General features: G+C 39.8%; 1 protein-coding gene across 4 annotated transcripts in view; it reads left to right on the top strand.

Annotated features, from left to right (window-relative positions):
- ANO5 (anoctamin 5) overlaps window positions 1-24,383 on the top strand; it is a 61,854-nt gene that overhangs the window by 20,264 nt on the left and 17,207 nt on the right. For 2 of the 4 annotated variants that reach the window (XM_056353389.1, XM_056353390.1), the window contains 10 exons: window positions 1,162-1,209; window positions 8,288-8,401; window positions 14,018-14,086; window positions 15,205-15,489; window positions 15,845-15,958; window positions 18,044-18,159; window positions 18,971-19,105; window positions 20,310-20,415; window positions 20,505-20,565; window positions 22,174-22,325. In XM_056353389.1, coding sequence (XP_056209364.1) covers window positions 1,162-1,209; window positions 8,288-8,401; window positions 14,018-14,086; window positions 15,205-15,489; window positions 15,845-15,958; window positions 18,044-18,159; window positions 18,971-19,105; window positions 20,310-20,415; window positions 20,505-20,565; window positions 22,174-22,325 — 1,200 coding nt within the window. The remainder of the gene's footprint in view (window positions 1-1,161; window positions 1,210-8,287; window positions 8,402-14,017; window positions 14,087-15,204; window positions 15,490-15,844; window positions 15,959-18,043; window positions 18,160-18,970; window positions 19,106-20,309; window positions 20,416-20,504; window positions 20,566-22,173; window positions 22,326-24,383) is intronic. The other 2 variants (XM_056353391.1, XM_056353392.1) reach the window with 1 other exon arrangement.

Here is a 24,383-nt window from a genome sequence, read left to right on the forward strand (position 1 = left end):
CACAGACAGTACTTCATGAAAAGTGGATTTTAAGAATATACTTTTTGAAGTATTACAGCTCTAAACCAACAAATAAAGATTGAGTAACGAAATGAAGTTTATATTCTGCTTCTTTTGAAAATTAATTTAATCATAGAGAGCTGTCATATTTCTGTAACGTGCTTGCACGATTTGTTTGTGCTGTTTTAAACCCGTCATTTGTTTTCAGAAGCAAAATAAAAGGAGTGTGAGAAACTACTGGCTAACAGAATTAGTGCAAAAGATCTTAAGTATTGCAAACCGTTGTTCATTCCAATAGTGAAGCCTGGTCCCCAAATCCCTTGCTCATGCAATCCCACAGGTGTGGGCCAGGACCCCAGATAGCATATGGACATGTTTGTCTAGGATAGCAGAGTCCCCTGCTGTTGGTGTTCCTGTCATCCCTGTGTGGAGTCTGGCCAGAGGACCTGCAGCACCGTCCAGGCCCACATGCAGGAAGATAATGAGCACCCCCAGATCTTGTGCAATTAAAATCGGAGTAGGGCCTCACCAGGCATGGATCAAGACTGGAAGCTGGGAAGCTCTCGCTAGTCTCATTAGGCATAACTACTACAATTTCTGATACCAATTTGCCTTGCCTACACAATGAGATTAATGATTTGTCTGTTTGCATTTGGTTTTGTTCAGTGCACATAGTATAACTTCAGTTTGTATTGGAAAAATAGTGAAATATAGGGAGTCACATTTGTTCGGAATGCAAGTGCAGCTGTCTATGCTATGTATGTGTTCTCTCTTTGATATTAAAAAAAGTACTGTTAGAAGTTGTTCTTCATAAGCTTGTAAATGCTGATCTGTGCCAAGTTATTTAGACTTTACTTTTTTAATAATGAAAATGCTGAGGAATACTGTACAGCTCTTATCAAAAGTTGTTATTAACATTTAAAAATTGATATGGGCCATGTAAAAGTCAGTGGTACAGGCTACAGACCCAGCTCAGCTGAGGAAATACAGGTTTGTTTAAACTTTGAGTTATTAGACTGAAAATCCAGCTATCACTCAGAATAGTTTTTCAGCAGCTTAAACCAAAAGCTACACTGTTTCTTCTGAAATAGCCTTTTATTTTAAAGCATCCTTTGCATCATTGCTAACAAGGTTATGTTTTTCCCGTGATGACACTGGCAGGGCCTAAACAGCACTGAGACTACTTTACTCATCCCTGAGCATCAAGTGGTAAGCAGTGAGCAATATTCATGCTTCCTTGCATGAATTTGTGTGGCGTCTTCTATTACCCTATGCCAAAAAGTCCCTCACCAGAAAATTTTCCAGTTTCAAGGATGCCATCCTTCCAAAACGAATCGTTTTTTTCTACTTATAAAAACATATGTGGTTTTTGCGTTTGTTCCTCGTGATGGCTTAAATGATAAACTCAAATAAAAAGGATAATAGACAAAATTGAAAAGATTGGTGGAGAAAACTGGAAAGTTTGCTTTTTTTATCATTGTTTTGGTTTGGTGGGCTATAGGATATATTCTGACTGTGGCGTTATTAACAAACGTGGGATTCTTTTATCATGGTAATGTGGGAGGCTCTGTGAGTCAGCATGATACTTTAAAAAGTTTTAAATAGCAAGAAACAAACATTGACAGATTTTGAAATGTGTTGCCTTTTTTTCTTATTGTAGTAAGTAATAAGGAAATGCTCAAAATATCCACTTAGTGAAATTTTCAGACAAGATAATTGTATTAATTGTCTAATATATCAGAAAACTTAAAATAGCCATTATTCTTTTATGGAGAAAAAAATTTAAAAAGTTCAAGATAACTGAAGAAGTACATGCTGAGGTATATTAAAACTGTCTGCTTGCTTACATTAAGCTCTGGTGTCTTACATTAACACATATGCTCTCTTAGCATACTTTTAATTTTTCTTTGTTCTATTCTTGTTTAATGTGTTCTTTTATCCAGAGAGGCTTTTTCTGCGCATTTAAATTTGAGTGCAAATATCTTGGTGTCTTAAACTGCTTTGAAATGCATGTTTTCAAGCTTTCCGATTTTAATGTGGTTCAAAACTGGAACACGAGTGTGGTAAAGGTGCAAAACGCAGCTTGCAAGGTTTAGCTACAAGAAATATGTGGTGTTTTGTGTTTGTTTGAATGGTAAAGATTATAGTTTTGTATGCAACTTTGTAGCCTGCATGAAGCATAATTGGGAATTGGGTTGTGTGGTGGTAATACACTTCTTTAGGAAGCGCTTCAGTTGCATGGATTCCTCCAAGGATGAATTTTGAAGAGAATTTCACGCAAAGGGGATTTCTGATATAATGGGAGCTGAGTTTATGGTGCATAAGCCAGGAGCTTGCCTTCTTATTTTTCAGTAAAGTGCCTATATATTTGCATATGTTGTATAAATTAATTTCCAGGAGCTTTTTGCTTTGGGAAATTTGTACCAAACAGTTACATTTAAGCATAGCATCACTTAAATTGGCATGTTTTTTTCCTACAGCTGTAGGCACATTTAACTCCGTGAAAAGGGGGGGGCATGTAAATACTCTGTGCAAACTGGGGATCAAAGTGAGGGTGATAATTTTGTTTTAAGCCATTGAATGTTTCCTACCCTTTCATTTATGGAGACTTACTGTATTTTGATTCAGCTTTCCAACCTTTGTATTTTTGTCCTTTTCTGTATTGTGAAAACTCTTCTGCAGTGGATTGTTAATTTGTAAATTAACTAATTGCTTTGTAATGTAGTTAGCTTTTTTTACATTGTCTGTGATTAAAAAAAAAAATATCTGTATGATTATCAGAGGTAAGCTGTAAATAAAATAAATACTTGGTTTGCAAACCGTATCTTCTAAGTAAAATGTTGCAATTTTTTTTTTTTTAATTTCAAGCAGTTTTCTTGTCTGGGAATGTAGGACTGTGGTGATACAACATGTAGATGTGCTAATGGGGATCATATTATTAATGTACTTCTCACCATACATGTTGGTCACAGCCAGAGGTCTTCACTGTGCTGTAACTCTAATGAAGCGCATGTACTGGGTTTCAAAACTACCTTCCCACTCTGAGGTACAAAAAGCAGAAAGGGAAGGCTGCGGAGGTGTGAACCTGCAGTCCCAGCTCTGTGAAGCTGGACACTTGTGAAACCTCAAGGTCCGGGGAATTGAATTTGGCAAGGGTGTTTCTGAATGTAGGCCCCGAAGCAACTTGTGTTTTTCTGACTGATTATTCATCTGAAAAGTATTGCTCTAAGCCAAGTTCCTCTGTCTTTGAAGTATGGACTTGGAGAGTGCTAGGATACATAGCAGTAAGGTGTATTTGGAGGAAGCTCTGTTGCCTACAAGGAGAGGGCTGCGCTCTGTGGCCTGTAAGAACATAAATTTCCTGTTAGGTGGGTAACCAGAAATAGAAATCCCCCTGTCCTGTGAAAATATACTGGCTTAAATCATTCAGGTATAATCTGCAAAATATATTTGCTTCTAAGTACTGTGATATCGTTAGACCACCGAGGGCTGGCTGACGGTACTGGCTGAGGTCAGCTGTCTGTGTGCTTTGGTGGGGGAGCAAGGCCACAGAAATGCTTACCACAGACTTGGTCCCTCAGCTTCAATCCTAAGTCGTTTCTCTGAAGCACTTTCAGTTAGTGTTTAGTGGTCGATGCCACATCCAGCAGCTTGCTTTCCCCTCTCCTGTTCGTGGTGACTGACTTGTTTGCTTTGGCCATGGAGAGGGATGCCTGAGTCACCCATGTATTTAACAGCATGGGAGAGTTTTGATGGATTTAAATGTAGCGTGTGATCACTAGCCAGCACTTCCACGCTTTACCCAACTTAGTCTAGGCAGAACTGAAAATGGGCTCGTTTAGCTTTACGTTGTCTTGAGCTGTGCATTGTTTCTTTCCCTAGTGACATCTTGATCTTTCCTGTAACGTGTCCTGTTTGAGTCGGGATTTCCTCCTGCAGGGCTTTAGTTCATGTCTAACATGAGGATTACAGGTCTAGGTACGGGGAGTGTTGTTGGGTTGGACATGGTCCACTACCCTGGCCTCTGCTGGATGTCTAGAGAGAAGCTGTTAATTTTGAGGTAACTAGAAATCTACCTAGGTTGGAAAAGATATTTAAGATCACAAAGTCCAATTGTTTACCCAGGACTGCCAAGTAGGCCAAAGCATGTCTCTGAGCACCACAGACACATGTTTTTAGAACACTTCTGGGACTGGTGATTCTGCCACTTCATTGAGCAACCTGTTCTGGTGCTTGACCACCCTCTCAGTGAAGACATTTTTCCTAATATCCAATCTAAACCTCCCCAGCACAACTTGAGGCTATTTCCTCTTGCCCTATGCCTTGTTCCCTGGGAGCAGAGACTGCCCCCCCGCCCCCCAGCCCCGCCAGGCAGCTGTCAGGAGCCATCAGGTTCCCCCCTGACCCCCAGCCCCTTCCCCAGCTTTGTTCTCCCTCTCTGGACACGCTCCAGCCCCTCTGTGTTCCTCTGCCACGAGGGGCCCAGAGCTGAGCCCAGGGCTCAAGGGGCGGCCGCCCCAGTGCCCAGCGCAGGGGGACAGGCACTGCCCCAGCCCAGCTGGCCATGCCAGTCCGGCTACCAGCCAGGAGGCTATTGGACTTTTTAGCCACCTGAGCCCAAATATTGATGTAATTTCATACAAATCCAGTAAGTTTGCACTTCTGTAACCATGTGAAAATTCAGCTCTTGGTGATAGACCATTACAGCGTTCAGTCAGCACATCTGTCCGCAGGCTATGAAGTCGCTTAGTTCTTATAGAAATGATTAGACTATTAAAACCAGAAACTTACAACAGGAGGGTAGTAGTTGGTTTTGAACAAGCAGGTTTTGTAGGTTTCCTTTGTAGCCGGTGGATTTATTCAGCTCTTAGGAAGTGCTGGTGCGTGCTGGAGGCTTGCAGTAACACCATTTCATAGAACCATGCAGTGAGTTGGGTTGGAAGGGACCTCTGGAGGTTTCCTTGGCCAGTCTCCTCCTCAAGGCAAGGCTGACTTTGAACTTAGACCAGGTTGCTCAGTTAGGGCCTTGCTTGGTGGAGCTGTGTGATCTCTGAGGGTGCATATTATGTAAGTCTCTCTGGGCAACCTGTTGTACCAGTTCCTGTTCAACCGCACCCTCACATCCAGTAGGAATTGCCCTTGTTGCAGCTTGTGGCTGTTGCCATTTGAGTTTTCACCGTATGCCTTGGGGTGCCATCTCTCCTTTAATTCCTTATTGGATTTTACTCAATTATTCAGAAGCTTTAGATTAGTTACTTGTATTCCAGAAGGTACGTATCACAAAACAGCTGCTCTGATGAGGTGTGACTTCATTTAATAATTGCATGTTGTCTTAAGTTTAATTCATTTGAATACAGTTCTGGAAAGAGCTGTTAAGAAATAAAATGTGCTATATCCGTAGTGTTTTATGATTCAGTGATGCAACCAATGCAAATTACTAACACTTTATGTATTTTAAACCTGTCGGTGCACATGTACGCACAGAAATGCATGATGGTGCAAGACTGATCTTGTTCTTGAAATTCCAATTGCAGCAAAATGGAAAGGAATAATTTATGGATTTAATAAGTAGGCCTGTTGCTATCCATGATGAATAATCCGACATAGATGACTACTGTATCTTAAATTGATAGTCAGACCTCTAAAGACTGAGCAACATTCCGATAAGTCCTAGAAAATGAGCAAACTTTGATGGCAGTAAAGATAAAGTATTACTTCAATTGTATGAATAATCTAATTATAACTGTGCTATGCAAAGAATTTGGGACACTCCTTTGGCAGGAGCTTTTTTTGAAGTAAATGTTATTTATTGATTTTCTTAAAAAAGTTCTTTGCTTTCTGTATATGGATTTTCCTAGCTCACTAAGACAACATCTGTGCTTACACAGTCTCTGTCTTTTTCAATTAGTGGTTGTGGTGGTCTGTTTTTAGGCAGATTCCCAATATTGTAAGTTGTTAGAATGCGCTTTAGGGTTCACTTACTGTAAAGTCAAATAATTGCAGTACTGTAGATGCTGTGTAGATGTCGGTGTGGTTCTATGCACTATGTTAATTTCATTAAATTGTTATCTTAACAGTTGCAGTTCGCTTGTAGTCACAATCATATTAAAAAAAAAATACAAACCACAACCCCCTGTAAGCTTGTAATAGAATAGGAAAATACTCTTTGCTTCTTCTGTTGGATTCCCTGATTTTTTTGAGCCTCTTAAGTCTTGCATCATTATGTACCGCATTTGATAGCAAAAACATTTTCTGAGGGAACTGTCCTGATTTCAGTCTTACAAAGTAGTCTAGTCTAATTGGTCTGCTCTAAGTATTTCTCAAGAAGAAAACCAACAGAAAATACAACAGAATTGTCAAAGAGGAAAGGCGAAGAGAGGATTGCAGCATTTTAAGGAAATAATTTCTTTTACCTTTTTTGTGTTACTTTGATTTGTAGGATAGCTTCAGAAGCACAGGAGTTCTCCACAATGCATGGATGGTCCAAGTAGGCTGCTGTCTGGTTTCAGCCGTTACCAGTGTCTCTAGTGAAGATGCATAAAGTTGTGCAACACTATGGAACAATAGAGATTTTCAATTATTTTTTTTTCTTTTTAAATTTGAACCTCTTTGAAGATAGACACGTGCTGGAAACTGTGGCTATTACTGCTCGTAATTTTGTCAGCTCTGGAATGATGTGGTTGCCATGCATCTTTCTGTGTCCCCTTAGGTCTAACATGAGCATAACAAACATGTGCGCTACTCATAAGCCAGTGCTTGTTTGTTGCCTTTGCATTATATTCAAAGGAACTTTCTTGTGGTTTTTTCAAATCTGCTGAAGTATCCAAGTGACAGCAATTAGTATTATAGGAGTCATTTTTAAACACCCGAGTTTATTATCAAAATGTATGCCCGGACAGCTATGCCTTTAATAAAAAAGACATTATAGTCATGAAGTTTGTGGGTGATTGTGTTTTTGTAATTGTTGGAGGCTTTTCCTGGCTTTTTGAAGGAGGTGGATTTCTTGCCTGGGGGTGTGTGCTGGAAGCAGTCTGTTTGGCTCTTGGAGAGGACCGGTGGGCTTGCTAACTACTTGTTGATTATTTCAGCAGAGCGGAAGGAGATACAATCTGTTCCTGAAGCGACGTCTCAGGGTAAAACGGTGATGAATGATATTGCAAGTGGCTTGGATGGCTGCAGTAATAACATGCTTCACTGTGTGATGCCTTTTGTTAACTGGGAGCAAGGTTCACAGTGATAAATATTCTGTGCTTTCGCCGAGAACTTTTTCATGTGCGTTCTTGCATTAAGTGGGAGAAGACAGAGACATAACCCTCTGAATGACTGTTCTTACTGTTTCTACTCTTAATACAATGGAAACCTAATTCAGTCCTATACAAATACACTTTTGCTGATGGGTGTGGTTAAAAAAGCCAACACCAGCCTTCCTTAGCACGGAGTTAAATTTAGACCAGAGTGTTAGCTTCTGTGGGGAGCACTTTGCTGTATGATCCTCTAGTCTTGTAAACAATTTGGTAGAGCTGAATACTGAGCTGTTAATAAACAATATTACCATATTATGTTAACTTCTGCAGGAGGGTGAAGTAATAGTCTTATATTTGTTTACTTGTTGTAGCCTAATCAGTGAAAAAAATGAACGTTGTTACTATGACATTCTGGCATGCTGATAAATAAAAATATGACCTTTAAAAGATCAACTGGAATACTAATAACTCTGTTGCATTGATACCTTTTATTAGTATTTTTTGGTTTGTTTTTTCTTTTCCCCAGTACCCCTGTATTGTTTGTGTGCTATTTTCGTATGTGGACATTGCTGAGACATATTCCTCTGTGCGGTTGGTTTAGTGAATCTTGTTATGGAGCAGAAAATGCATGCTACCTGCTTTGAGTCAATGAACTGTGCCTTAGCAGGCTTTTGTGTAGAGTGGTGTTCTGACTAACTGCAGAAAAAAATCATGCTGTAAACTAATGCTTGTCTTGATGATTTATGATGCACTGTAAAGACTGTGAAAGAATAAATGGCAGCATTGTTCACAGGTATGCTACGCTAACATATTTGTTCATCGTGTACCAGTTATTTACATATTGTGTTTGTGGATATAAGCAGTTAATTTTGAAGTTACTGTAAATGGATACAGCCCTTACGAGAACTTGCCCAAGTTATAACTTCAGCTATGAAGAAACCGAAGAACTGAGGCAGTTTGGGGAAACTTCTTTGTCTTCTGTTAAATTCTAGAACAGCAGCAGTACTTGGGTTTTTTTAATCATGTGCCTGTATCTTCCACAGATTGATAAAAGACATCAAAGCAAAGATTCTATTTTCTTCAGGGATGGTGTTAGGAGAATTGATTTTGTTCTCTCCTATGTGGATGATCTTAATAAGGACTGGGAAAAGAAGTTGGTAAGTTTGTCTTTTTGAGGTGCTCTTAATTCTTGTCTATTTAACTTGTGTATCAGTTACAAAGCCTTTCAAATCACTACACTCAGCTGGAGTAGGACTCTGCTAAACATTTTATAGCTGTGTGAAAAGCCATTCCATGTACTGAAATCTCTGTGTTATTTGCTGTTGTACATTGTGACCCAATTTTATTACATTTTTGGGGCTTTGTTTACTGTATTGATCACTCTCCATTACTTAGGGTTGGTCAGTATATTACACAATCAATGCAAAGTAATTGAAATGATTTTGCTTTCTTCGTTTAACAGTCTTATAGTTAGCTGTGGCTTTGGGGGGGATATCTGTAAATACTCTTAAAGGAATGTTTCTTCTAAATAAACACAGCATTATCCAAATGAGACTTAAGAATAACTTACCCCCCACCCCCATCCTTTGACTTCATTTAGAGCAGAAGTAGATTTTTGGATCCAAGAATCCATGCTGTTTTCCTTTTAAAACTTTTCATTAAATATATACTCTGATTAAAACAAACACAGCGTATCTATATCTTGTCATATTAAAGTGTTTCGTAATTAAAACTTTCCTTTAAACAAAACCTGCAAGATTGGGCTGTTCAAAAAAATTGCTTACTGCTTTCCTTCCTTTATGAAGGAAGCACTGTGTTCGTGCAGGACATGCTGCCTGTACTTGCATCCAAGTGTGATCCAGTGTAGAACACAGCCCCTGCATCTTACTCGTGTTACCTTAAAAAAGCCATAATCTCTCATTTTCTCTGTTTGGTGCTTTTCCCAGCTTAAGTATCTCATGGTCAGCTTTGCTCAGCTGGCCTTACTTGGGAGACAGGGGTTATATTATAGCTATGGTACCAGAAGTTTATGTCAAGGCATGCGTTTTCAAACACACACTGACTCTTCATCAGATTGTAATCCTAGCTAGGTTTCTTCTTCTCCCATAAAGCAAAATGCATGTAAAAAAGAAGAGAGCAGTCACTGCAGAGAGAAGAACGATAGCCATGCAAAATATGTGAAAGCAAATCTTAAAATAAACTTTTCCATTAGTCATAATGGAACAACATGAGAAAAGAAATGGAGACTATTTAGGTAATCTTTCCAGTGGAAGGAAAATGAACCAGATGTTCAGTCTAGTCACTCATTTGCATTGTGTGCAGTGATTTTCTTCTCATGGTGTTATGGGTCATTAGGGGGTAGCAGGAATCTCTGCCAGGCCAGAGGCCATGTACCTGGGTGTCATTATTGGCTGAAGGGTTCATGTCAGGAAGAACCCAAGAGTTAGTAGCTAATATTGTAGGTTCTCTTTGAGGTAAAAATGCACTTAGGAAGAAACATCCGTGTCTTGCAAAAGGCTAGAACATCTGCATCAAGTTTTGTGAGATTCGATTCCGTATATGTCTGTTACTCACCAAAGAGTTAATGGCCCACTGGAAGGAGGCGTTTGGTCTGTGGCCCTGTAGGTTGGTTCTGCCATCTCAGAACGGATGGGGGGGGGAAGATGTCAATGTTACAGCACGTCAGTTTTCACACGGTTGCTGAGGAATCTGTTAAGAAAATGAAATTTGCCCTGTATTGTACAAAGAATACACCCATAAATTAACACAGACTTCTTAGCATAGAAGTACCGTGTGGTTGTCTGTGGGAACAAGATTTAAATACTGATGCACTGCAGCTTTTGGAATTCATCTGGCATACTGTCCTTGCTGCTGTACAGTCATCACAGGCAGGAAACATGAATTTCTTTCACTGTAGTACGATGACACAGCGAAATGAAACAGCCAGGAATAGAAACGTTCATAGGAAGAGATCAACAGTTGTGACAGAGGGTTTTGTTTTCTTGTCTCAAGGAAACGGCTTTATTCTGCGTCCTAAGAAAGGGATGAATAACTTCTTTCTGTGTTTCAATATAGCCCTGATACAGATGAAAGGATGGTCTGTTCATATTCTCCCCCTTAGCTTCATGCAGAACAAATGCATTAACTTCTTTGATGTTCTCCAGAAGCTTTCCAGCTTAAAACACTGTTTTGAACTTGCCTTCTCTAAGCTGCATCAATGAATCCTAACCACAAAGTGTCTCCAAAAAAAAATGAGGATTATATTTTTGTGAGACAATACTTCACATTTCTTCCTCCAAGTCTCTTTACATTTTTCCTCTAAGCGTCTAAGCAGACAAGTGGAAGTATTTTACCCACATGTGAAATACATGTGAACATGGGAAAATAAATAACAATTTTTAAAAATACCAAACAAATTACTCGAGTATTATCAGGGCATGATCTTCATTTGTCCATAAGTGTATTTCTTCAAAAGAAACTCCAGAGCATTAGGACTCTGGGTTCTCTGTGCAAAGTAACTTGTTCCTGTGTTTACTGGAAGCAAAGTCCCCCTGACCCTAGTGGGTCATGGAGGTACAGAAAGAAATTTTATCTAGCCCTTTCCCACTTCTCATCAGCTGAGACAGAAACTTCTGCTTTCTAACAGGCACCAGATAGCCCAATGTTAGGGAGCCAGGGGCAACAAAAAAACCAGATGCTTGTTGCTCCTGCTGCAGGCAGTTAGGCTGCTGACTGTGAGAAGCTGTGTCCCCAGCCCTGCAGGAGCAGCTGAAAACTGGGCTTGATCCGAACTGGGCACCTCTGCATGGTGCTTTACAGCAGCCTGGCTGGTATGTACAGAAGGCAGGTGTTTGGCATCTCCTCCAAAGTGGAGGGCATGTGGGCAGTCCCTGTGGTGCTGCAGTTAGGGCAGTTCATCTCATTTGTCTCATCAGCTGCCCGCTCTTGTGGTTGCAGCCAGGTGAGAGCACAAGAGGCATTATCTACACAGGCTTCATCTCACCTGGAATGTTCTTGCTAGGAAGCTGTGTGAGCAACCTGAGCTCAAACTGAGCCCAGCTATGTTAGTTCTGTGAAGTGAGTTGTGTTTTCTTAGGGTACAGCAGAGTTCTTTATGCTTTGAAGTACCATGGCATTATTCCTAAAGGCCATATTTGTTTCCCAATATCCTACGCGTGACTGTAGTTAGAAGCAGCTCAAGTATCTTGATATGTAAAAGGTTTTTGTAAGCTTGGCGCTCCCTTCCTAAAGGAAGGGGAAAAGCGAGGAGGAAGAGTTAGTTTCAGGAATAGTATGTTCTAAACTTAAAATTATTTTATTCTCCTGTTTATGGAATGTTGTCACTAGCACTAATTACATTGTTATCAAGGAACAGGTTTTTATCAGTTGTCTGTCTTCGGTACCTAATTATGCAGTGTTGCATCTGCATTGGGCATGTTAGTACCGCTGGACTTTGGATCTGGCTTTGTTAATCTTATCAGGATGGTTTGTTACAGCCAAGCATACACAGACAGTAAAGTTACTCTGTAAAGGTGTGTGGGATATCCACAGTAGTGTTTGCAGAGGTGAATGCTCTGCTGGCCTCTTCCCTGTACAGGCCACAGCGGCCTTGGAAAATACGGTTTCACCCTTGTGCAGGTGCTTTGGAGAGGCTTAAGAACTGTACTTAAAATGCGAGGAAGGGCATTAGGCTGCTATTACTGGTCTTCACTAATGTGATTACTTAGGTTGCTTCCCGCTTCCTTCTGTGACTGCATAGTGGCATTTACGGTGGTGTCACAAATTTATGCACCAGGTCTAGCCTTTTAGGTTTGGACAGTAAGCTGAATTTCTTACAAGTACATATTTAAAAAAAAAAAAAAAACCAAAACCCTACCAAGAAACAAACAGTACTGCTCTAAGGGTACGTTTTGTCCATTTTAAGCCTTTGTTGGCATCACGAAGGTATCCAGTATTTGGCAGGGAAAGGGGGGTACATTGATTTCCTTTTTAAAATGGTTGGTTTAAGTGACTAGAAAGTACAGTGCGTTCTCATGGTTTCAGAGAAGGTGGTTTATGGGAAGAGAGCAAGGTGGGAAAATGAGCGTAATTTGTATTAGAGCACTGCGATTTATCACACCAAGTCTATAGTAAGGAAAGATAAGTAAGATGAGGCCTGACCCTTTGGCTCTGTCTGTTATTAAGCTGCACAGCTAGAGGAGGAGCAGGGCACAGAACCCTTTGAGCTGACTCACTTGGCTCCCTCCAGTGTTTGCTGGGGAAAGAACACGTGCCAGTATGCTTTCTTTGGAGAAAATGTAATCCAGAATAGCACGTAGCTTTGGATACGAGGCTTGAATTTCAGCTTTCATGTAGCACTTTCAAATGTAATCACAAATCACCTTTTAATTGTATTGTTCTCTATTAGACGAGCAGGTCTGCAAACGAGTGCTGTGGTGTGTTTGTAGGCAGGTTTGTGGAATGGGTGAATTAAAAAATAGTGCATGGGATTGCATCTGCCCCCAGCATGTGCTAGAACTCAGGGATTATCACATTTGCAAGTTTATTTAGGCCAGCATCTAATTTAATATCTAATAACGTTTAGAAAATCAGATGTGACAGGTAAAAATGCAAGGCTGTTAACACAGGAAAATATATCAATACATCTTAACGTAGATTTAAGGGCCCTGAAAGCTACTCTTCAGTCTGTATTCATTTATCCAAGTAGTTTATGCAAACTGAAATGCAAATAGGATAGCCTGCTCCTCACAGACATGCAGGAAAAAAAAATTGGCTGAAAACTACAGTGTGTTTGAAAAGTGTCACGTAAGACTTTTCAGTAGAGAAAACATTACACAGCTCTGCAGGTTTTAGCTAGAAATAAATCAGTAGTCTAGGGTAGTGCATTCTGAAGAGGCTAGGACACAATATTTTGCTTAACTGGTAGTTATTCTGGCAATTCTTCAGCAAATGTTATGTAATTAAAAGGAAATTAATTCAGTCTCCCAATAGGAGCAAAAATTCTGCAGAGAAGAAGGGGAAGAAAATGTTCTTACCTGAAGACACCACCTAGGAATTACTTGGCAAAATACAAAGTTCAAGGAGAGTCTGAAATTTACCGAGGTCATGCAACCACTGTTCACTGCCACGGGCACGTTCATTTATGTCTGTAAGGAGTCTACACTGACTTTATGCAAGCCACACATTTGTAAGCTTACACGAGATGACTTGTTAGTCTTACCTAGTTTTACAGTTCCATTGTTTGTGAAGCACACTGAACTGTCTGTAATCAGTACCTGAACATCTGTATCGGGCATGATTATTAAACTGCTAAATAGACATCACTACAAGCGGTCAGCCTACCACATGCTTCCAGATTTTTTCATCTAGTTTTAACCTTCTCTTAAAATTATAGCTAAACTTGAACGGTAACAGACCACAGACACTGCCTCCTGATGAGTCAGAAATGCTCAAGATGCATGACTTCGTCTACTTCGCTGGTTAACAAGATGGCACAGGTTTTGAGCCTATTCCTAACAAATAGGTTTCCTGTTTCAATGCAGTTCCCGACGTGTTGTCCTCACTAGGCTGGCCCACACTCAGCAGCGGCAGGGTGTGCATCAGCTGGTTTTTGTCTGTTGGTCTGCTTTCTTTTACAAAGGTCACATGGCATTAAGGGGTTGTCATCAGGGCAGTTAGGAGGAGTGAAACTCCGTAACTCAGTGAAGTCTTCAGTAAGTGATCAGTTAGTTGCTGACTTCATCAGTTAATAAAATGTGTTTATTTCTCTTCAGGAAAGAAGAAGAGAATTTGAGAGCAATCTGCAAAAGGCTGGTTTAGAACTAGAAACAGAAGACAAGAAGGTAAAAAAACCAAACCAAACCAACAACCAAAAAAAAACCCCAAACCCCAGAAAAATCAGGACCAAAGAAATAGACCTGCAAATTACTAATTAATGTATACCACTTTGTTTCTTTGAGAAGAATTATATATTATTCTAGCGGGTTCCAGCGGAGTATGACTAATTTAGGTGAAACAAGCTTAATGTGTTTATTTTTCCAGATATGTTCATAAGAATTGTGGAAGCAAAGTAATTTTGAATCAGGAGGGAGTGAGGGCTTTTGATTTCAGCACAAAAAGAAAGCAGTTCCAAAACAGTGGTGACTTAATTTAAACCCATGTCAATGGGAAGTATGCTCACAGCTGAATTTAATCCCACCTAGCAACTGGTAACATGTTTGGAAGTCAGTGAATGGATTAGCGTATGCCCGCTGGATGTTGTCATGTTGAGGAAGGACCCTGGTGTAACAACTTGAGGATGTTTGACTAGTGTTACTGTTTCGTTTAATAATTGGAGAACACGGGACGCTGACTTCCTCAGTCAGCGTGCTCTTTTTTTCTGCCCGAGTGGGGCAAAGCCCTGATGAGGTTCAGATTCTGTAACATCCGTAGATGGGGATTCACTGAGCAACACGTTAGAAATACTTGGATCGCTGTGTTCTCCTGCGTGTGAAAAGGGACGCTAGAAGAACATGCACTGTTGGGTGAGGCCTATGATAAGATTATTCCTTATTATAGGTGTGAGGCTGTAATGGATCTTGGCTCTTGTTGGCAAATCCTTTTTGCAAGGAGGTTCGTAATCTCTGATCTGCTGGATGAAAACTGCCGCCTCCAGGACAGGGAACAGCTTGACAGTCCAGCACGGTGGCCTGCAGGATGCGCGGGCTGCCAGGTGGCCAGCCCTGCACTGCAAACCCTGGTGTTTCCAGTGCACTCAGAGATATGTAATAATAATAATAATAAAATATTTATATATACCCACACACAAAAAAATCCCCCTACCTCCCCTTCTTTTTTTTTTTTTTAAAAAAAGCTTTCAGAAGTATGTAAAAGGCAATACATTTTGTATAACAACTATTTTTATAAATCTTGCCGTAAAACACAGTTTAGTTTGATGTCTGATTTACCTTTCCTGGGGCAGGAATCCGAAGATGGCAAGATTTACTTTGTCAAGATCCATGCCCCGTGGGAGGTTCTGATCACGTATGCAGAAGTGCTGAACATTAAAGTTCCGATCAAAGAAAATGACATTCCCTCAATGGTGGAGAACCCCCTGGACTGTATGCTTGCACCGCTCAGGCTTCCCAAGGAGGTGATGCACCCTGAACCAGACTATTTCACAGCACCGTTCAGCAAGGAGAAGCAGGAGCTGTACCTCATTAATGATGAGAGCACTTTCTTCTCACCATCCATGAGAAACAGAATAGTACGTAGTGAATTTGCCTACTTTATATTTACATGGGGATTTACATGGTCCTGTTGGAATATTTATATGAGGAAAGAGTATATAAACTGTGATATCCATGGGTAAATATGAGGGAGCGTAGGTGTCTGGACATCTTTACTAGAAATCTAGAATAATATTTGTTGTAATGGATCTTCTGGATGTCTACAAGGTAAGTGTCCGCTCAGCGGTCTCGTACAGGGTAGGGCCTTCTGGAGAAATGCTTTTTGCCTTTGTGTCTTGTTCCTGCAGACTACACGCAGTGCACAACCATTCTAGGTTTTTGTTAAATGGCCTTAAAGCAGGAAAGGTCTGAAATTCTGTGTTTGAATCACAGGTTAATTATATTCTTACACGTTGCCCATATGGAACAGAAGAAGGGAAAAAAAAATTCGGGATTAAGAGACTGCTAAATAATGGCACCTATTCAGCTGCATACCCTCTTCATGATGTAAGTATTTTAGCTTTCTGGTCCCTTGAGCATTTCCAAATGTTTTTTCTCTTTTACCTACTATGACATTTGCTGTTTCCAGCAGAAATGAAAATGTGCTCAAACCTTCCATTTGTCCCAGACGTAGATTGTTGTTGATGATACACAAGATGTATCTGCCAGCCCTCCTGTTTGGCTTTGATGTTTGTGCTGAAATGTTTCTTCCTGTGGATGAGTTTGTAGGATATACTGATGTGTCAGTCACACAGTTTGTTAAGAGACTTATTCCATAGTATAGTCCTATAATGTCTATGGTACAGATTATCCAATAGCACATTCGAAAGATTATAATAAGGTGTGAATGCCTACTGTAGATGCATTCATTCGGCAGTGTGTGTGTATACAGGGTGTGTGCATACATATGTTGTAGTTACACAGTAGTGCATACTACCTGTAGTTAGATAAATACTCTTGGGATCATACCATGTTTGGACTGAAGTCAGATGAGTTGCGTGAGCCCTCGTGTTCAGCGTGGGGTGATTGCTTGTCAGTCTCCTAGTGAGCTTTGAGCAACTGCAAATATTGGAAGTGTGATAAGGATGGTAAATACTGTAGGGTCAATTTTTTAGTGCAACGAATGTGGATTTGACCCTGAAATCCCTTGGAGAAAACAAGAGAGAGATGGGTTACTGTATTTTACAGGGGTTTCTCATATTTCTTTTTTTATTTTTCTTCTGAATATTGTTTTTAAGTGGTTGCTTAAATCTTAATTTCTCTGCTTGTTTTTAATAGTTATTTCAGATCTCTCACAATGCTTTAGAGACCTTAAATTGCTTATTTATATTTGTGAATTCTACCACAAGGTATTTTAAAAAACTTTATATAGATACATATTTTAAATGTTTTTAAAATTTTTTCCTTCCTTAGAGAATGAAAAGAAACAGATGAACTTTTTAGGTTTTCAGGGGGAAGTTCAGCTGATCAGTCTCTACACTGTAGAAGACTAGTCTAAGCTGGAAAGTACTTTATACTATTGGAACTACCAAAACCACAGATAATAAAAAACAGTTGTACAAGAATCTATTCTATACAAGTACAACCAACCATAAATGTTAAGAAATCATATGAAAAAAATTCCAAAAATCATGAGACAGATTCACAGATCATTGTCTAAAGAATAACTATTTAATCTTTTAAAATATTTTTAAATGGTAAGCTTTAGGCTGTTTGATTTCCATTTAGAAACCAATTTTCGTGCTTTTCTTTGTGATTTAGAGACGTTCAGAAAAAAATGAAAACCAAGATCAGGCTGAATATTTGACATAGCCAAATATTTGTAAAGGCAGAGTTCTGCAACACCAAATAAAATCACAAGAGCTGTCAGAAACTGTGGTTATTTTGTGCTGTTCAATTTCTAGGAAACTGATGAAGTTCCAAAATTTTCTTATTGTTTGACAGGTAGATACATGATGGTGATTAACTACTGAAGTTAATTAGTGTCACAATTTAATTTTACATGTCCTTACCTTACAGTTTGAGAAGCCACAGCATGGAGTATATATAGTGCTATGGCTGGAGTCAGGAAACTTAATTTATATCCCCTAGTTTACATCTCTCAGTAAAATGCTTTTGGCTGTGCAATTTGCAATGAGACTGAAGTACAGAGAACAGAATTTAAATCTGCATTATTTTTACTCGAGTAAAATAGTGGTTTCTACTTCAGGGAAGCTTGAACTTCTGCAATTGCATACGCTACACCAGTGTGAAGGAACAAACCATTCACTGCAGTAATTTACCAGTGCAAATGAGTATGTTGTACCACCACAACACTGGTGTAACGCAACATAATGTGGTTACAGGCCAGACTAACTTAATGTCTAAGACGGATAGATGTTTTCTGAAAATGTATGTTACTTAAAACATTACACATATAAAAGAGGGTTCTACTTAAATAAAGCAGTGAAGTAGAGTGCTAACTTTGAAATTCAAATCAGTTTCATCGGCGCAATCTTAAGAGGGATGCGTCATCATTAATATTTGTTTCTTTCAATGTAGTATTTGAGTCTGTCGATGAGCTGTTTTGGCTTTACTCTGATTTGCTCGCAGTGCCAGTACTGGAAAAAGGCAAACGATCCGAACTGTGACAATGAGAGGTATACGCTGTACATGGAGTGGGCCCGTTTCTTGCGGTTCTACAAAGAACAGCCTTTGGACCTTATCAGGTAAAATGCTGACTGTGTTTTCTTATGTTTTCTTGGTTTTCACTGTAATACGACCCACCAGAGGTTTTTACTAGCAGCTGGAAAAATGGTTTTCTCAGCAGCATCTTTCAGTCTAGCCAGTGCTCCTGGGGTCAGGTACATTACAGATAATTCAGCTATAAAGGAACACCTATGTAGAATACCTTGCATTTTATAACCAGTATTTGCCACAATTTTTAAAGATTTATTTTTAATTCTGAAATTTCGACATAGACATGAAAAAACACTGATAGAATCCATTTTGAAGCCTGTCTCTTAATTCAGTGCTGAACCCAGTTTTAAACTGACCTTACCCAAGATCTCTTTGATTCAGCTCATATGATACAACAAAAACGTTGGTTTATTCACAGGCTCCAGTTGCCCTGTACACAAGCAGTTGTATTTCTGTGAATTACCCTTTCGTACTAACAACATAATCAGAACTGTATAATTGGTATAACTCCTTGGGAAATCAAAAAGTTAATCTTTGTTTATATTATTCTGTGGGAAGGAGAGTGACTGGTTTTTTTATAGACTTTTTTTGCACTAGAGCTTCTGCTGGGAGGAAAAAAAAGAGTCAGAAGAGGCCATGTATTTTGTTTATTCAGCTTGTGTAACTTCTCACAGCTAGCTTCAAATCTCATTTTTCCAGTGTACATCAATGTATTTACTCTTCTGCTAAATGAGAATTTTGCCATTCTTCATTTTGACTCTGGCCAGTTTGCTCTATTGCAATCTTAAAGTTTGTTTTGTATTCCTATTAATTGCAATTTCTTTTTTTTTTTTCATTCAGGAAGTACTATGGTGAGAAGATTGGGATCTATTTTGCCTGGCTAGGATTTTACACTGAGATGTTATTCCTTGCAGCAGTAGTTGGCTTAATCTGTTTTCTTTATGGCTTGTTTACAATGGATGAAAATATGAGCAGGTGAGTGTAATGTTGACAATCTCCTGGACTTAAAATGGGAAAAGCTAAGCAATGTAGAAAGAAAAGCAAGTAACAAGATTTTAAAGCTTGTCAGAGCTGACAAATTTGTTCTTCAGCTATCTTTAACTAAAATGGTGGTGGACAGCTAATGCAGAACTTGTGACTATTAATTAGTCAGACAATTTGTAGGTGAAAAGCAGTATTTTATTGCCATTTGGCAATAGCTTTTTATATTGGAGTACCTGCAATACATAAAGTCTTAAAGAGTACCACTGACATCTCAGAATTGTTTGTTTCAAGTGTTTATTATTGCCTTAAGCTTTTCTATTTTAATCTGTCTTACGGAGTAGTCCATTGACCATTTTGTGTACGTCATCGTTTGTACTAGCTACCAGAAACATGAGTACAGGACAGAGCAGCAGTGTTCTTCCATCAAAGAGTGATCGGGTACCTCGGAAGCCAGAGTTTGCTTCTTTTTAAATAAGCATTGTATTTGTTTCTTCAAGGGTCCCAAGATTTACTGTATTCAGGGGTTTGGTGGGGAAGAGGGCTGACATTTCATTGCTCACTGTTTTTTGTGAGAAGGCTTCCAGGAAATTTTAACCGGTAAAGGTGAATAACAGGTTAAAATTCTCAGCCATTCTATTGAATAATGTAATTTTGAGACTTTGATTTTAGCTAGGGTCAGAATTCATACGGGAATACTGCTATACATGTTCATATTTCTCTGGATACTAGAGGACGACTGTAGGATTGAGAACTTAGCCCACTGTAGTAGTGGAATTTAAGTAGCACATTTTACTGTAGATAGGAAAGCTGAATTAATACCTCTACTTTTAGAAAAGGTGTTTTGAACCCATTACTAACCTCATGAGAAATAAGATGGTTTATATCTCACCTGGAAGCAGTGCAGGTGCAGTACAGCTCCTTGGAGACTTGTGATTCGTTACTGATAGAATCAGAAAGCCCACACCAAGTGAGCTGCTAGTTCTCCTTCTGGCAACTGCTACGTTTCTTGGCTTGCCCTGACCAGCCACAGGTTTCCACTGGTGAATGTGATAGGACTTGGCATCTTCTTTGTGAAGCTGCAAATGCTGAGCTTTGAACAAATGAACCTTGTAATTTACTTTTCAAAAAAAAAATTTCTTATAGCAGCTCTTAAGATGCTGTGCAAACAGATACTGTACAATGTTTTCCTCCTCAGCAAAGAAATCTGTGACCCTGCAATTGGAGGAGAGATCATCATGTGCCCTCTTTGTGACCGAGAGTGTGAGTACTGGAGGCTAAACACCACCTGTGCATCCTCAGAGGTCTGTATCTGGTTCTCCAGCCACTTCTCATTTTTGTTCGTACTGAAAGCTGCTTTGGTACTGATTTGTTCCTGTGTATTCTGTTACAGTATTCCCATTTGTTTGACAACGTGGCAACTCTTTTTTTTGCCATTTTCATGGGCATATGGGGTGAGTACATCTGGTAAGATTTACGTCAAGCAATAAAGAGATCTTGGCCAAACTGCTGAGGGACACTGGAAGTGGGAAGAAAGGGAATAATGACTTTGCTATAATATCCTGCCACAGATGCAAAAGTGATAAAAGAGTAAAAATAATAGGAATTTACAGAGTAAAAAAAAGCCCAAACAAAACCCAGCAGATATCTAGGATATCGTAGCATTGCATACTCTTAACTACTAACATTTGTTCCTTTCCTTCGTAACCTAAGATGGAGCAGTCTGACCTTACGCAGTCCTTATAAGAATCCTCTCTACTAAGCCCTGCACATTATCAGTGTCCCTGTGAGGGGGCAGAGGCCTTTCACTGGATGGTGGTCTGTCACTGCCACTTTATTAGCAGCGCTTTTAGAATGAGAATTATTTGGCTTTTATTCCAAAGAAGTTCATACATTGTAGTATGTTTGGATGATGCAGGAATAGGTGGATTTCCTGACTCTGTCTATGAGCATGGTTTCACTCCATGCGATACTTGTTCAGGCTTAAGATCGTACTGTCTTGAATACATGTTCCTGAAGTCTGCGAAGGTTCATAGATGCAGGATATTGTAGTTATTGTTTCTTATTTCTTGAAATACCTTGTATCCTGTTTCATACCAGTTGTGTGAAATATCCCGATTAACTCTTCGGTTTGACTATAGCTACTTTGTTAGCACACGGACATCCGTGTGCTAATAGAAAATCTATTTGTGTATTTTTTGTCGCATGATCTAGATACTGACATTTTTCATGGAGAATTCTCAGAAAAAAAAATATCAAAGCGGATGATGTTGTATGATTGTTTACTAAAGTTTCCTTGGTTTTAAGCACTAGTGTTTGAGTGACAGGGATTAGTCATTCAGGAAGTACCAGCAAAAGATTTTGGAACCGCAGAAGATAAGCTTTCCTGTCTTTGTGTAAAACTGTAAAGCCTCTCCAGTTCAAACAAGAACAATCAGATTACTAAAAGTTTACATGTTAAAGTAGTTTATAGAGGGCTTTGTAAATGTTATATAGTATTACAATGTTTATAGTTTTTTGGTTTATGTATGAAATAGTTCCCTCTAGTGTTTTAAAAATGCCTTAAGCCAGCCTCATTCTTGATCATATGAAAAGCATCAGATATTCGCTGTCTTTAAAATGACTGTCATATCAAATAATCATCAAAAAGCAACAGAAATCTTCAAACTTACTACTTGAAAACATTTCTGCTTATTTTAATAGTTGTCCATGTGTTACAGGTTTATACACAAGCAATTAGTTGAATTATCACGTTCCTTTGTTAATTCCGTTTTTCTATTTGCGTATGAAAAGTAGTTAAACTGTAATTGAACATGGTTGTTGCAGCCATGGAAATGCTCGTATCCTGTCTTGGCATCTCTCTTGTCATCCACTTTGGAAGTTCAGTTAGCTAATAAGTTACTTAATCCATATTATGGTCTTGGCTGTGAACTGTTAATAGGTAGTCAAAAACAGATGGGTCACACTGTGAGGGTAAACAATAGACCACAAAATAGAAGCCAGTGCAGAAGTAAGTTTAACTTCGTTTGTTTCTCCCTTAACTGTGTTGTAACATACTGCAGTTACGCTTTTCTTGGAGTTTTGGAAGAGACGCCAAGCTCGACTGAAATATGAGTGGGATTTAGTTGATTTTGAAGAGGAACAGCAACAACTCCAGCTGAGGCCTGAGTATGAGGCAAAATGTACCCAAAAAAAGAAGAATCCTGTAACTCAGGTAACGAGCCTGCTGGGTTGACATGCATGCAAATGTAATTGTGCACTGACATTTTGGTAACGTGTGAGTTCTGTCTCAGGAACAAGTCTGTATCTCATGGCTAGGTAAAGATTTGTGTGACACACGTTAAGCAATACTGCGTTTACATTGGAGCAGGGCAGGCCCTCAGCTCTTCCACCTCCACGGAGCAGTGTCTGTGACAGCAGGGAGTTTGGCTGAAACGTGTAGAACGTGATGCCAACCACACCCTCACTGAACACAACAGATTGCATTGAATATCAAAGCAGAATTTGGTAGCACATGGTTTTCTTGCTGAAGGCATCCAGTTGATGAGTGCTGAGGTGTGTGCCCTTTGACTGGCATCAGAGGTAAACACTTCACCTGCTGAAAGCAGCATAGCTGTGCTAGCGTCGGTAAATCCAGGGGTCTGTTTACCCTGGCGCAGCCGTTGCGGGGTGGGTGTCCTGCTTTCCAGTCTGAAGGTAGCAGTGAGTGGAGGCCATCAGCACGATGGCCTCCTGCAGGTGACAGCCATGCCCCACCTCTTGGCCCGTGGCTCTCTTCTGCAGATGTATTTTGTCATCTAGGCTTTTGACACAGAATAAATGAGAAATGGGGGTTTTGCCCCTGGGGTGTGCGCATAACTTCGGTTATCCTCTGCTTTTAATTTCCATTGGAAACTGATACATTAAATCAGGAATACAAAGGGAAAGTTTGAAGCTTTCACTTGGCTAACACCATCTTTACAGTGTCCTTCACATCTCAAGGTAGCAGTCTCTGAAATCTTCGCACCTTTAAAAGCACACATTCTCATCCCTATACATATGTATGCATATGCATATAACATATGCAGAACCAGTTGTCTTGATCTGAAGATACCGTAGTGGGACTAGCTGTGCTTTTACTTCTGATACAACCGCTTTGGGGAATGCTAGAGAGATGAAGGTTGCTGCAGCCTTTTGTCTGAAATCTAATTGAGATACAATTAACCACGCTATTTAACTCTGTTAAGTGTTCTATATAAATACTTACTAGAATTAATTGTCTGTCTTTAAATTTAATTTAGGTAGGATTTATTTGACAAGTTTAAGTATCAGATGGTTACGTTGCAATACAACATCTACCACCTCAATTTGATGTATTTTTAAATCAGTCTTCCTCATCCTATAAATGACTTATTTTCACTAGTCATTAAGTACACTTTGGTAACAGAAAAGAAATACAAGCTTGGCCAGAACATGGGGAGAATCATTGTTATATAAGAGTAGCCCTGTCTTTCAGGGCTTGTCTCCTTAATTAGCAGGAAACCTATGCAGTAATGGTATCTCTTGTGAGAAACAGTTTTTCTGTCGCTCCTTCCCCTTCTGCACATACAGCGTTAATGCAGTTCTTCGTAAACCTGTAGCTTGTACGCTGTACAGATTACACAGAGATCTTTGATAACCATGAGCCATGATTTTGAATGTAGCTCTGCTGAGATACTGATTTCTGCAGGCTCAGGAAAACAGTTTCAGGTAAATCAATTTTTCATTAGCTAGTTTTGCTAATTGAAAACAGATACCTGCCTGTTGTGTGTTATTTGCTAGCTTGCATCCCTGTGTACGCTCAGGTGCAAAACCTCCCCTTTCTTATGTGGCTGCACAGTGACCAAAACCAGCTGAACCACGGCGGTTCTGCCGCAGTTGAAGGAGGGAGCAGGGGGAAGTGACACGGGCAGTTCACGGCCCCTGTGTGCTCTGAAGTACCGGGCTGCAGCAGAGGGTAAGCGTGCCAGGACGGGGAAGTCATGGGCTGACTCCGACGGTGGTTAGGTACAGCATGGACCACAACCTGCTGTCTGGCGAGGGGAATCAGCTGGAGCAGGGCACGGCCCAAGATGGCCTGGGTTAGATGTATTTGTATAATTGTCCTGAGGGAGAAGATTTGTCTCTCAAAATTCTTGCAGATGTCTTAGGTAGAATGGTTTATTTGGACTTCATTTAGAAAACAGAAATTGGACCTTAGTGCATTTTTCTTACCTCAGAGTGAGATACTGCGCTGCTCTGTGCTTTCTAAGCA

Source organism: Falco biarmicus, chromosome 10 (assembly GCF_023638135.1).
Source record: "Falco biarmicus isolate bFalBia1 chromosome 10, bFalBia1.pri, whole genome shotgun sequence".
Classification (NCBI taxonomy): domain Eukaryota; kingdom Metazoa; phylum Chordata; class Aves; order Falconiformes; family Falconidae; genus Falco; species Falco biarmicus.